The sequence below is a fragment of the Micrasema longulum genome, unplaced genomic scaffold (assembly GCF_059751315.1).
Source record: "Micrasema longulum isolate JH-2025_06_02 unplaced genomic scaffold, ASM5975131v1 h1tg000251l, whole genome shotgun sequence".
Classification (NCBI taxonomy): Eukaryota; Metazoa; Arthropoda; class Insecta; order Trichoptera; family Brachycentridae; genus Micrasema; species Micrasema longulum.
The window spans coordinates 379,425-394,610 of NW_028277456.1; the positions used below are offsets into that span (position 1 = coordinate 379,425).

Consider the following 15,186-nt stretch of genomic DNA (forward strand, 5'->3'; position numbering starts at 1 on the left):
TCTGAATTAATGTTTCGATTGTCTCAAAATGTCAAGTCCAAATTCATATTTCGATTGGCTCGGAAAACCATTTCGAATGAATTCACTCGAGATATCTCGATTATTTTTCCGATTAGTACGAGTGAACTCGATTAATTGTAAGCATTTCGAAATGTCTCACTCTTTTTAATAATCGAATATTTCTATTATTTTAATTCGATTGTTCCCACCATTACCATTAATCCTACTTATTTTTGTGTTTTTGAATGTAATCTTGCATTCTATAAGTTACTACACTTAAATTTAGGTTTGTCTATTATATACAGCGCCCTTGAGGTGATTTTCACAAAAATGGCGCTATATAAATTATTCAAACATTATTATTATTATTATTATTATGAATACCCGAAAATAATAGTAATATAAATTATCTGAAAAAGGCGCTACAATTTTTTTAAATCATTTGTATTAAAAATTGCACATTGTATAATACAAACTGATTTTTCGTAAATCAACTGGAAAATACAGAATACGATTCATTATAATAGACTTTTTATCTATTTATTCGGTTATTTAAATAGTTTAGTCGTTCAATTTCGCATCACTAACAAAAATAATTGATAAAAATAATCAAAACAAAACGTCAGAAATGTGGTCAAAATAGTTCGTAAAACTTAATTAATTGTCATAAGACTAACTTACAACAATATATTATACATACTACGCATGTACCACGATTAAAAAAATAAATAATATATATGCAGATAACAAGCGAACAGCGGGGTGACCGGTCCAAACGTCAATTTTCTGATGTCGGAGGCATGTCAATGAGAAAAAGTATTGTTATTTATCTTCAGAAAAATCTTTTATAAAAAAAGTTTTGCACTAAAGTTAACTTAATTCGCTGTTAACATTTGTTGCTATTACAATCGCCACAGGTAAATATAAATCTCCTAAAATTTACATATAAATAATGTTTAAAATGTCAAGAATAAAAAAGTTTTATATATATATATATATATAACTGATAAGTAGTAATACCTAGCACCATCAATATTTCTTTTTAGAATAAATAATGTATCATACTCTTTAATTTGCCATTTATTAACTTGGTATATAGCGTAGCATAGGTAGAATTGGATTTTACTATATAACTATGATAACAATCATAGTTTCCTTATCTGTACACAGTGGTGTAATGTGCATAGGATCAATCATTTCTTAAACATCTCGGCATCTAAGCTTGCCTACGTCCATTAGGTAAACTCATATCGTTTATGTTTTAGCCGTAGGCAAGGTTAAGTGGCACGATGTCTATGTAAAGGTACTGAAAAAACATGTTCCTAACAGTGATATTACCTCTATGATTCTTAAGAAATATTTTATATCAAATTAATTATGGTTACTCTTAATTTGTTTGAATATATTGATATCAAAACTAATTAAGAAAAAATGTTACAACAGCTTTCTTGTGTAAACTGAACTTGCTTAACATAATATAATTTTAAGCAATTTTCTTCAAGTCCAACAAATATAATTGTACCTCAATATATTTAACTCAAATTTCCTACTTCAAATTTGGAATGTTATTATTATTAGTTGCTTTTATCAGTTACATACCAACAAAACGTAATACAAATATTCTAATTTTGGAAGGGAAATTTCACATTATAATAATAAATACCCACAAAACACCTCATCAAATCTATTACCATCCCTCTCAAACGTGAATCCTAATCCTAGTGATATTTTTTCCTGCTTTTTAGCTAAAAAAATGTTTAGTGCACCAAGTAATCCCATTAATTTTTTTTCACCTTTGTTAACCTCTGTTAAAATATTTCATACTTAAACCTTCTCACTTTCTATTAAATATGAAATTGACTTTTTCAGAAATAAAAATGGCTTTAAAGGGAATAAAAATTGTGGAAATGTTGGGATTAGCTCCTGGGCCGTTTTGTGGTATGTTGTTAGCTGATTTTGGAGCTACTGTTACCATTGTTGATAAAGTAAGTTTAAATAATTTTTGCCTTACACTTCCCCAGTACCTAACTATAGTATTTTTAATTACGATTTAGTAGAATTATGAGTCCAGGCAGATAAAGAATACAGTTCTGAGTTTGAAATAGAACCAGAACTCTGGACGAGTGGTTTTTCGTAGATGGCTGCTCTCAAGTAAAAATCCTGAAAATGGAAATCAAATGGAGATAAGTCCGCCTCATAGTGTAATAACTGGCATTGGACTTCCATGCTAGTAGAGGTCCTGGGTTCGATTCCTGGCAGAGTGGATGTAAAATATTGCTTTTAATAGTGGTTTTTTTTACTTTTTTAAATAAAATGAAATATTTGCGTTCTTATTATTTACCCAAATATTTCGATTTTTAGGGCCATTTTCAACGGTTGTAAATAACTTATTATTAGAAAATGGAAATTAAGTTGGGGGTTGGGGTAGAGTGGGGTTCGAACGTCGGACCTCTGATCCGTGAGTCTGCAACACTAGCCACGGGACCACGACCCGATTAATTTTTAAGTTCTATATTTATTTTTAATGTTCTATCTTAAGTATGAGACTGGTCATACCTATAGTTTACCAAAAATATCAAGATATGCTGCAATTGGAGCACCAATGCAGTGCCCTTTGCACCACTGGGTGTGGATGGGGAAATGATGTATCCAATGTTATATGTTTCAGATTACTCCTACTATGTTCAACGTTCTGGGAAATGGAAAACGTAACATGGCCTTGAATCTCAAAAATGAATCCGGTAAAAAAATATTCAGGCAACTTTGTAAAGCTTCCGATGTGCTGATAGAACCATTTCGTCCAGGAGTTATGGAGAAAATGGGACTGGGACCGGATGTACTATTAAAGGATAATCCGAGATTAATTTATGCCAGATTGACTGGCTATGGGCAATCTGGAACGTTAAGTTGTAAAGCTGGCCACGATATTAATTATGCGGCGGTATCTGGTATTTTATCAGCACTAGGGAGAAAAGGTGAGAATCCACAGCCGCCTATTAATATTGCTGCAGACTTTGCTGGCGGTGGTGTGATGTGTGCTCTGGGAATAGTAATGGCTCTTTATGAAAGAAAAAACTCCAATAAAGGTCAGGTGTTGGACTCTAGTATGGTAGAGGGAGCCGCATATGTTTCTAGTTGGATCTTTAGATCTCAAAACTTGCCCATATGGGGTAAGTCTCGAGGAGAGAATATTCTAGATGGTGGAGCTCACTTTTACGATACATACAAAACTAAAGATGGAAAATACATGGCAGTAGGTGCCATTGAACCGCAATTTTACAAACAACTTTTGAAGGCATTAAATATAAATGAAGACGAAGATCAGTTTGCGGATTTCGAAAAGCAAAAAACTTCGCTAAAAGATATTTTTATAAAATATACTCAAAAAGAATGGTGTGAAATATTTGATAAATACGATGCATGTGTTACTCCTGTCGTAGCCTTGAAAGAAGCTTATACCCATCCGCATAACGCCTCAAGAAACAGTTTTATAAAAAGTTACGATGGGGACATGGTTCCAGTTCCATCTCCTCGACTAAGTAGAACTCCAGGGTCATCTCTTGCAGCGCATCGTCCTCCTCATCATGGTGAACATACAGAAGAAATATTACTGTCACTTAATTTTTCTCTCGATGAAATCAAACATTACAAAGAAGAAGAAATAGTTTATGCTCACATTAAATCAAATTTATGATAGAAAAATATATTTTGCATACCATCTATGTGTGTAAAGAAAATATTATAATATCGAGGCTATACTGACAGAATGCATTAAGTCAACAGTCTTTATATATTTCAAATATTTATAAATCTTGCACCTACGTGCAAGATTCAGATTGTAAATTTTATGCTATGCCTAGAATAATAATTGCTCTTTCAAAGCTTAAAAAAAAAAAATTGTGGGAGAAATAATGCATTGAAAGAATAAAAAAGCTTTAAATGCGATTATCTCAGAAATTGTTTTAACGACTTAATGCATTCTGTCAGTAAAGCCTCGATATATAACAATAGTAATATTTAAATAGAAAAATATTTATCACAATTTAAAGAAGTACACCAGATCAAAAGATAATTGATTTATTTTTAAATGTATAATTCAAATATTATACATACTATTTAACATGGTTATTATTGTGTATTTTTAGAGGTTTCTATGGTGCATTTTTAAAAAATATATTTATAATAATTTATAAATACAATTTCTTAAAATGACTTATTTTCTTTTATTTAATATAAGTAAATTATTATATTGGAATCAATTTTGTACACATTTCTTTAAAGGATCAACAATGATTAGTTTGATGTTACTTCCAAGATGTCTGATATAAGTTTTTGTAATATGTTTTTTCTACTTTGGTCTAAATAAGGTTCGGCGAGTAAATTCTGTAATATAGATTTTAATGATTCTAAGTCAAAATAAACATGGTTTTTATTTAATTTCCAGTTCGCAAATCCAATACTGCTTTTATTTTTTAGACAATTTAATCTTTTTTCAGTAATATATTTTACAAATTTATAAAAACCGTTAAAGTTCATTCCAAATAATGTTTTAAGCATAACTTGGCAATGTTCCATCCAGCCTTCGGTGTCTTTATATTCTATTATTTCTCTTTCAACCAATTCAACATTCTTTTTTAACGAGTTCCACATGTGATCTATATTGCAACCATTGATCCAGTTGTGATTTATGGAGATAGTATCTTCAACATTATAAACTTGATGATGCCAACCGGAGGGTATAAATATTGCATCTCCCGTTTCCTGAATTACTTGGAAATACGTGTGGCTATCATTTAGCATGCCTTCGATGTCGGTAGGTAAGTTACCCATTGCATCTATAAATTTAAGCTCTTCACCGGGAGGTAATAGCACCCATTTTTTCTGTCCGATTACATTAGCCGACCAGCTAAATGATGTATAAACATCTGCATGAAATGGAGTCCTAAAATGCAACAGAATTGTAAACAAAAAAAATCACACATTACACAATAATAATTTTTAGGTTAATTGACCAATTTAACAAATAAAGTTCAAATAAGTATATTTTTATAAAAAAAATATTTATAAAAGTCTATTATATGAATATATCATAAAATTCTGATATTGTAAAAAAAGTCTGATTGGTTGCGAATGCACTGAACCTTTACACAAATTAAAAGTATGGTAAATAGTACATACCATGATCCCTTTGGTCCAAAGTAAACAAACATATAGTCATCCATTTTATTATCGACAGAATATTCGTTTAACCAGTCGGATCCAAAATATATGGGAACCTCGTAAAAATTGTCTTCTGGATTCTCCCTTTTAAGGTGCCAATCTTTCAAATATAAAATACTATTAATTGAGTTTTCGGGTGAGAAATCTTTCAAGTATTCTACATATTCCTTGAATAATATATATTTTTTACATTGATCTGTATTTTTGCAGTCTGTAACTGGAACTGATACCGATCCATATTTAGAGAGAAGTAGTCGGAAGTCAGGTATCCCATTTGACACCCATTGAGTAGAACTCTCCCAGTCAATAGCAACATTTTTTATAATGCATGGAATATTTTTAAAGAGGTACTTTTTGAAAAATTCTGCATATGATCCTCCGTCTGGTATCTCAGATATGAATTCTGGGATAGATTGCTGTTCTTTATTACAATAACCCATATCGATATTTAACATTTTTAAATCGGGCATTTCGCTTCCAATAATATTATGTTACAAATGTTAAATTCATCACCTTCAATCAAACTGATAAAATTATATAAAAAATGTTTAAGGACATTTCAATAATATTATCCGATTTTGTTAACAGCAAACCGATATTTAGACATTTTATGTTGAAACATTTATTATGTGTTTATTCAGTACTCTAAGGATATAATACTGGTGGTTGGGTGATACATATTTGACCAATTTGACATTTGACGCATTTGACGTAAGATAAGAAATAAGAAAGCATAGATTCTCGTTATCGGGTGTATGAATTATTTTATTAGTATCTAGTACCTATCTATTGTCTAGTATCGTGCGTAGTATATTGATTAGCATGTTGGCACACTAAAATAATAAAAATCATAATTTTTCTAGGCAGCCGAGGGGTAAGTCTTATCTTAAGAAACTATGCAATAAATGTTAAAATTCAGTTTCTCTATTTTGGTAATTTGAAGAAGCAATAAGTAAATAACTATTTCCAGTTTAAAGGGAGTCCTTATTCAAACACATAAGTGTATAGTTCACTTTGTCGGTTAATTGAGAATATTTCAGGTCAATGAAAAAATTTTTTTAACATTATTTCCAGTACGAGAAAGAATGAAATAAAAAGGGTTCAGTTATGCTTCCATACTTAACTTAACTTTTTTTTTAATAAATCAAATAATATAAATACTCTCGGTACTACTTTGATAATTTCACAATCTGGAAATTTTATCCAAGCCAATAAAATATCTCAAAAAGTTTAGAGAAGTATAGTAATGATTGATCAATTTGTAAACTAATCATTAACTTTGCTTGTACATTATTGGTTCTATTTTTTTTTTAGGTAAGTACCTCAACTAAGATTAGATAATTGGAGTAGAATAAGGACAATCTGTGGAATAATGACAGAAACACACAAAAACCAACTGTCAAAATTAATCATTGTTAAATAAGGTTAATTTAAGGTTAGACGTATTAGTTTAGTTGTAATACATAATATCTTAGTCATTAACTAATTGTGGTGATGTACTGCCGTGAACTGTAATACTAATTACCGTTTGGAACATAAACATGTTTTATTTGGATCAGATTTAGTATTGGAAAAATATTTTTTATATTAAAAAGCTAAAATGTTTTTTCCGATAATATTTATTTTTTCCTTACCTTGTATTGTAGCCAATTCAGAAAATATAAATGTGTGGGGACCTGGCTTATCTTCAGATAAAATAACGTTGCCGGCAAGATACTTTTTTATAGAAGTAATAAATCCCGATGATATGTAAGTTTTATTATTACTTATATTATTTATTGTTTCAGCATTTACTTTGTGGAAAAACATTTTGAATTTATTTAAAATGAAACATTGTAATTTTTACCACAATAACACAACTAGTTTCAGGTATTCTGAATTACCCATCATCAGGTGCAAATATAAACTTTATACTAGTTGTGTTATAATATATTAAACTCTTATGTGGTAAAAATTACAAAGTGTTTAATTTTAAATCAATTATTATTTTTTTTTTATAAATTTATTGCAAAAAAATAATATACATACTTAATAACAGGGAATCTATATAAAACCAATTAATGTAAAATGAAAACGGAGTGTTCTCTGTTTATGATGGTCTCCATCTAACATGGCACAGCCTGTTCTAAGATGGAGATTTTTTATCTTTAGAGAGTAAGTAGTCCTATACTAATAAAACAATAACATAAAAAAGAAAAACTAAAACTACTTAATTATAAATGCCTAGCTAATCAAATGTAGGAGATTAAAAATCATTATTATACAAATATAAAGTATATATATGTGCCAAGAATACATGTTACTTAAACATAAATAATATTGTTTAATATATAATAAAGCAATGAAATACATAAAAATATAAATAATATGTGTACCAATTATATAAAGTACTAAATTTATTGATTTACATATATTTTTCAAAAAAATCTCTCGCTACACTATTTATATATGCAGTTATTTTTATTTTAAAATTTGTTTTACATTTTGAGTCTTTTATATTTGGCAATAAATCATTAAATATTTTTGGAGCAATTACATTGTATTGCTTTTTACCAAAGGCGGTCGATACAAATGGGACAAATCAGTTAATTCGTGTTGCTGAACGAGTGTTTATATTTTGTTGGGTTCTTTTGACGTCACTTATTACTTAAAGATTGCTGTTTAATCATTATTGTATTCTGGAATTAACATGTATTTTTTTTTTAGTGTATTAAAAAGTAATTTGGATATTAAGATAACTGGAGATTCTTCATCTGGAACTTGCAGATTATGGCTTGATATTTTGAATCGTAAAGATAACTCTTTTATCGTCCGATACCGCCTTTATGAATCATGCACAAATTTTAAAATTGTAATTAAATATAAAGGTTTTCATGTAGGTGGCTCTCCATATTTTATTCAAGGTAAGCTGTCGCTTGTTTCATATAATACTCTTTTATAAGGTTTAATTATTTAAACAAATTTTACAAAGTTTACTAAGATTTTTTGTCTTCTTTTTACCAATATAACCATACGACGGGTGCATGAGGACACTACATTGACACAATAATATCGCACCTCGAGTGTAAAACCGTAGTATGTACAAATAGTGTAGTTTAGAGTACGGGGGTTTAAAGATTTCACTTTGTTTGAAAAACTGGGTTTTTATATATATTTTATGCGTTAATGTTTTCATTCAAACTTACCTCCCTTTTACATTTTCAAGCTTGTGATAAATGGGATTGTTTAGCATTTAAACCTAAAAAACTATTAAGTTGCTCTTACTTTAGCTTCACACTGACGGTGCAATATGAAGGTTAGACTGTCAGTCTTGGATTATATGACAGTCTAGTGAAAGTATGAAATAATAAAATAGATTAAAAAAATCATTTTAGTTTGTCTAAATCTTTGTAGACAAGAGCTGGATTTTACCTAGACAGATAACATTTCGGTGACAGGATCATGAAGTCTAGGCAGTGGCTTGCACAGGGTTCTTTATCCAGGTAGGCAGTTACTTAACTAAAACAATAGTTTGTTTCATATCCTTCATGGAGGATATTTTTCATAATGAGGACTTAAGCGTCATTATAATTAGGTAATCGCTTCCATTTATCCAATTTACAAGTCAAGTGTACCCTACCACATATTGATATTAATATCTTTGACTACTCTGAAAGACTTTCTCAATGTAATGTTTTTAGTGGCATTTGTAAATTTATATCCCTATTGTAGCCACAGATTTTAGCCGTTTAAGCAGCCACTGTCATTTCAAACAGTTTTAATATTGATAAAAAGGTAAATTTAATATAGTCTTCTTCTTTATCTTTTAAGAGATCCTAAGATCTGTGTTACAGAAAACTAGTTGTTCTCCTGAGGTCCAACTGTTATCCATCTCTTGGGTGGTCTTCTAGGTAGTTGTTGTCTAGATGGGATTTAATTGGCTGCAGCTTACTCAAGTCTGTCATTGCTCATCCCGCCCACATGTTCCCACCAATATCTTCATCTGCATCTGCTCCATAGCACGATATCCTGCATTTCACGCGTACCTTTAATTATAGTTTTACGGGTTCGGTCTCAGAGCTTTTTTCCAGTAATGGACCTTAAGACCTTCATTTCAGTAGTTTTTAGTAGCCCTTTGGTATGAACAGTGTCAGCCTGCGTTTCCACAGCATACGTCATGATAGGTCTCACACATGTCTTGTATGTTCTGACCTTGCTACTGATACGCATATCCTTATTTTTTTATTTATTCAAATTAATTTACAAAAGTAAACAAAATCTAAATTGCGCTAAACTAATAACAAATAAAAGTTTATTGGTGCGTTTCTAATACTTTTTTTTTTTAAATAGTAAATTATCACAAAATATCAAATAAACACAACAAACAAAAACCACCGTAAAAATTAAACAAAACAAATATATTTGGACTGGATAAACACAACTTCACACCTTGAAGTTTTGATTCTTGATGAAATCCTTCAATCGTTTGCTTCTTTGCTTCAAACTGGTAGAGTTCTTTACATGGGCAGGAAGCTTATTAAATAGCTTTGGTACAATATATTTTGTCGTCCTGCTTCCATAGAAGTTTTGTGCTCTAGACTCTACCAGTTTCATGGCTGTTATCGATCGGGTTCCATGTTGGTGACTGAGCAGAGTTTTTTCCTCATCAAAATGCTTTATTATAAGCTTAAAGTGGTAAAGTTGCTTCACCGGAAGTACCCCACAATGCTTAAATAGGAGAAGTCTTTTCTGAAGATTGTAAATTCCGACAGAATTCTGTATGATATAATTGATTCTGCAAGACTTATGTAAACTAACTTAAGTAATTTAAAGGGTAATATTTTCTTCAGCTGATGAAGTTTTACCATATTACATTCCTCAGACACCCCGACACAGTTGATGTTTTCTTTGTTGACCCGTTTTTGGACTTCAGTGTACAAATCGCTGACTTGAGATTTCTACTTCCGGGTATCTGAAACTCACGACCCGTTCCACTGGCTTGTTGTCAATAGTCAGCTTACACCTTTAGTAATTTTTATAATTTGGTAAACAGCAATTTGCTAAATTAATACATAACACAGTCCAATAGCCAAAAAATGATTGAGTCTGAGCAGTATTTTGATTACATGTATCCTATGTACCTACATATTATAGGTATCTGTCAACTGCCAATCCTTTGCTTACGTATGCCTATATCACGAGAATATAAGAGTTAAAATGCTTTATCTTTTAAATTAGTTTATAACAAATTTTCTACACCCACACAGTTTTCTATTCCCATATCCTTTTCACAAAATAAACACAATGATCGAACATGAAAATCAATTTCGCAAGATAGTATTACTGTGCTCATTTTATAATCTTAAAAGCATTGCCTATGCCAATACAAAGTCAACTGAAGTCAAATGTACGTAAATTATGAACTTTCATTGGCTAGGCTTCCTATTTTGTGTTAAATATTAATCCTGACCAATTGAAAAATCGAACTTGAGACCTTATGTAGCCTTGAAGTGAAATTAATAACTTTTTTTTCTCCCTGATCCTTAAAACCCATATTCAGAGACAATATAATGAACTTTCCTCGCCGTGAGTTTTGTCTTTGAATACGACATAAGTGTTTGTATTGCTTGTACTGTGAAATATTTTTTACAGATACTGTTTACAATGAAGATTGTGATTGTCCGGCAAAAGATTTTAAATCTTGGTCTAAACAATATGGATGTCCTGAAAGTATAGAGCAGTTGAATAAAGACTTAAAACCATTCCACGATGTAAATATGACTACTGTGTTAAAAAATGTATTGAAGAATTACAACCATCCCGGTAGCATGAGTGTGTGTCATTATATTGTGAAATCTAATGAGCTATACAGGAAGTGCTACGGCCAACACATTGGATTTCATATATTCTCCGATGCCATATTACTATCTGTGATGAGAAAGGTGGTACTTCCGAACCAGTCGTTCTTTATTAACTTGGGAGATTGGCCATTGGTAAAAAAACATTCTAAATTAATCCCGCTTTTCTCATGGTGCGGAAGTTCTGACACAATGGATATTGTTTTACCAACTTACGATCTGACAGAGTCAACTTTGGAGAATATGGGAAGGTAATTAGCACAAAAATTATTTGATCAAGGTTTGTTCCAATATATGCATTATCCTATACATCATGGGTGGCCAAAGTTTTAACCACTACGGGTGAACTGCTTTTAAAAAAATGGCGGCGGTCTACTAGTACTCTGAAAGTAGTAATTAAAAATAAGTATAGATAATAAATACTAATTCGATCTAGTTATTTTAATAAAAAGCCATTAATGATGACTTAAAAACACAAACATAAAAATAGTGTGTAAATAAAACAAGATATCCTTTTATTTTATTAACACAAGCAATATGCTTATCGATGGAAGCTTTTGCATTACCTTTACAATCCTTAAATATTAATTGTTCATGTAGATCAGAGGGCGCGCTTATCATAATTTGGATCATATCTAACTTATATATTTGTAAACATACTGCCAAATAGTCACCTGTCAATGGGAGTAACGTTTTGTTTTGATTGCATTCATTGTCAAAAGTGTAGATTTGTAGAAGAAAGTGGATTAAAAAAAGCGATGGGTGTCTAGGAATGGATACGCAGTCGACGCTTTGACCACCCGCACTATACTTGGCAATACCTATATTCTATCGATGGAAGCCTTTGGCCATCAATTGGAGTGCTTAATTTGAATAAAGTAGGCGTTATTTAAATTTAACATTAAAAATAGAAGAAAATATGATAAATAATAAGTGTGTAAATATTAATATTAATCTTAAAATAGGCATAAATTATGTTTATAACATAGTACTAAATAAAACAATGAGGCTGAATAATAATTTAGAAGCAAGTTACATGTTTCGGTATTTTTTATCCTCTTTTTTGTTTCTAATAATTTATGAGTTACAAAAAATTTGAGAAATGGCAGATAAAATATTTGGTTAGAAGAAATGTTTTGTAACCTGTTTTTTTTTTTTCTAAAATGAAGTTTCCCACCATTTTTGAAATTTAATTATCGATTGTATGACTTCCACTGAGGTTTATTTAATTTCTCAATATCAAAGTTTATGAAGCAATATTAACTTATCAATGGTTGACTGAATATTTCTCGTTAACTTTTTCAGAGTAATGTTGGACATGCTGTCGGTGCAGGGAAATATTGGACTACCTTGGGAGAGCAAATCTCCCCAAGCTTTTTGGCGAGGAAGAGATTCTTGCATTGAAAGATTAAAGTTAGTGGATATTGCAAGAGAAAATCCATCACTATTTAATGTCTCTATGACCAATTTCTTTTTCTTTAGAAATAAAGAAGATGTTTATGGTCCAAAAGTTCCTCACACTTCTTTCTTCAAATTCTTTGATGTTAGTATTTGCTACTACATACTAGTATTACATTTTATTAAGAGTTTTTAAGCTCATTTAATGGTTTATTAGTAATGGAAAATTACCACATTTATTATTTATTTTACAGAAACATACAGTCAACAATGATTAAATTATATAATAAAGATAAGGTTTAAAGACCGACCAATGAAGTTTGTAAATAAAAATCATACATATTAAATTATGGTACATTTTTAAATGTGTGCGTGCGTATTTGTATAAGAGCAAGTGTATAGGTGAGGGTGTGTTTATTTGTGAGAGAGTAAGTGTGAGCATCATTAAAAACCAAGTGGAACAAGTTCGTAACTAACATTTTATTAGTTGTGAGATACTGCATCTTTAAAGTTAAAAACTCATCCCAAATCAACAATTATTCAAATAAAACCGCGAGTTGAATATTATTAAATATTCTTTTTTGTATTTATAAAATATGTCATATTTTTATTTACTTTATAAACAAAGATTATTTGATGCCAGTATGAAGAAATCTCATTTTTCAAAAATTTGCAGTCTCCAACTTGTCCCAGAAACCCAACGTATTATATTAGACTGTCTATAGTATAGTAAATATTTTCTAATTTAAAAAAAGATTGGTGGGCCACTCGTAGTTTGTTTTGTTTTTTACCTTTTTCGAACCTTTTAGTCATTTTAGTAAATTTTACACTTATTACTTGTAATAATGCGTTAACTCATTTTTAAAGGACATTAGTTGATTTTATTATTTGTGATAATAGTATTTTTGAAAATGTCTCTCTCTACCCGTAACCCCTTAATAACTTTAGTTTTCTGTAGTTTCACATTTTTTTATAATACACATCAGAACGAGATGTTCTGAAATTTTATCATAAAATATATTGAAAACTTTTTATACTGTTTTGAATTTCAGTATAAATACCAAATAAATATCGATGGAACAGTAGCTGCTTATCGCTTTCCTTACCTATTAGTCGGCGATTCACTAGTGTTCAAGCAGGAGTCTTCTTATTATGAACATTTCTATCATCAACTCCGACCTGGGACTCATTACATTCCTTTTAAAAAAGATTTATCAGACCTTAAAGAAAAAATACTTTGGGCTATTGATAATGATGAAGAAGCAAGAACTATTTCAAAAAATGGAAGAGAATTTGCCCAAAATAATCTAATGCCTAAAGATATAATATGTTATTATGCTGTTGCATTCAAGGTAAGATAATTTTATTTTATTTATACTGTAATTTGTTAACTTCTACTTCTTTATTATTTACTTCATTTTGGAGTAGCAGAAAATACTTTATTTATATTGGATTGTCGTCACATTTCTTATTTGATTTGAAAAAGATACATTTTTTGAATGATTAACATCTTTTTAAAAGCATGCAGCACACAGTTCTGGTGTCTCATATAGAATGTGTTGAATTTTGTTTTTAGGAATGGTCTAAAAGGCTTAAAGACCCAGGAGAAATTTATGAAGGAATGGAAAAGGTTCCCCAGAAAGATGAAGCAACTCAAAAATGTACCTGTTCAAATATTTTTCCAAAGGATGAGCTATAGACATTCCTTTTACAAGATTAGTAAAGTCTCTATTACTCCTACCGCCTTAGCAACCTGTGATATTGTATAATTTCTTAATTCATGTTTAATTTGAATAAGATGTAAAGATTTTTTTTAGGAAAAAACATGTACATGTAGAATCAGGAGACTTAAATTTTTGTATTCAATTTTTTTTGTACTTTGTATAATTTGTATTTTAGTGCAAAGTGAGTAGTTTCTTTTTTGTTGATAAATATTTTACAATAAGAATTGATAGACTGCAGAATTTGTGCAATTTATTCACGAGAGTAATTTTGTCTAAAATATTAATTGACCAAAACTATGTAGGTGAATTGAGGATGGTTTTTTCAAAACACGATATTTGCCCTTCTACACAAAATGGGTTTAAAAAAATTCATTAAAGCCGGTATCGGGATGCATCGATTACCTGAAAAAAACTCATCAAAACAGCTTCAAAATATATTAAAGTCTTATCGTTTTTTTCAAAACAAAATATTTTATTATATATATTGATCCCTAATTTATATCGGGTCCTACTGAAATATAAAAGAAAATTATAAACTATTTATAAATTGGATTACCTTCAGGCTTAGTTGTAAGGTGTAATTTTTTTAAACAAAGATTGTTCACGCGATTTGATGTGAATCATAAAAAAACTCTCCTGGTAAATTATATTTCAAGCGATTGTCGAGATTTGAAAAAAAATACTATCCTCAATTATAAATTTTTATTGAATTTTTTTTTTCACTCTTACATTTTAATTACATAAGACGATTATATTTGATCTATTTTGATATAAAAAAAGGATTGTTGAGTTACACCGCAGATTGGGTATACTATGTATGTAGACATATTTATTATGAATATTATGGATTTTTATGTTATCACTCTTAACACTGTGAAAATCACAAGGAACATCAAGCTTATTAAATTTGGAAATACATATTAGATACTTGAAATTTAAAGCTCTTAATATTTTAGTTATTATTTTTAATATTTAAAGAAACTTTAATATTTTGAAAATAATAACAA

The 15,186-nt window shown here is 29.9% G+C and overlaps 3 protein-coding genes across 4 annotated transcripts; 2 read left to right on the top strand and 1 right to left on the bottom strand.

Moving 5' to 3' along the window:
• Positions 1-779: 779 nt before the first annotated feature.
• Positions 780-3,897, top strand: Amacr (Alpha-methylacyl-CoA racemase). 2 transcript variants are annotated; one of them, XM_088223794.1, is made up of 3 exons: positions 780-917; positions 1,870-1,985; positions 2,669-3,897. In XM_088223794.1, exons 2-3 carry the CDS (start codon positions 1,878-1,880, stop codon positions 3,692-3,694), a joined length of 1,134 nt encoding a protein of 377 aa, XP_088079920.1. In that variant the 5' UTR covers positions 780-917; positions 1,870-1,877; the 3' UTR covers positions 3,695-3,897. The 2 variants fall into 2 exon arrangements, with proteins under 2 accessions (XP_088079920.1, XP_088079919.1); XM_088223793.1 differs by lacking the exon at positions 780-917 and having other exon boundaries at positions 1,851-1,985.
• A 362-nt stretch (positions 3,898-4,259) lies between these two features.
• Positions 4,260-5,935, bottom strand: JMJD4 (jumonji domain containing 4). The gene is made up of 2 exons (XM_088223792.1): positions 5,179-5,935; positions 4,260-4,942 (listed from the first exon to the last, which is right to left on the bottom strand). The coding sequence occupies exons 1-2, from the start codon at positions 5,688-5,690 to the stop codon at positions 4,294-4,296; spliced, it is 1,161 nt and encodes a 386-aa protein (XP_088079918.1). The 5' UTR covers positions 5,691-5,935; the 3' UTR covers positions 4,260-4,293.
• A 122-nt stretch (positions 5,936-6,057) lies between these two features.
• LOC148283258 (protein O-glucosyltransferase 2-like) lies at positions 6,058-14,998 on the top strand (the record flags this gene model as incomplete). The annotated part of the gene is made up of 7 exons (XM_088223749.1): positions 6,058-6,094; positions 6,867-6,969; positions 7,927-8,123; positions 10,852-11,308; positions 12,363-12,600; positions 13,508-13,807; positions 14,032-14,998. Coding segments are annotated over 7 exons (1,455 nt in total), but the record flags the coding sequence as incomplete, so codon positions are not given.
• Between the last annotated feature and the right edge of the window lie 188 nt (positions 14,999-15,186).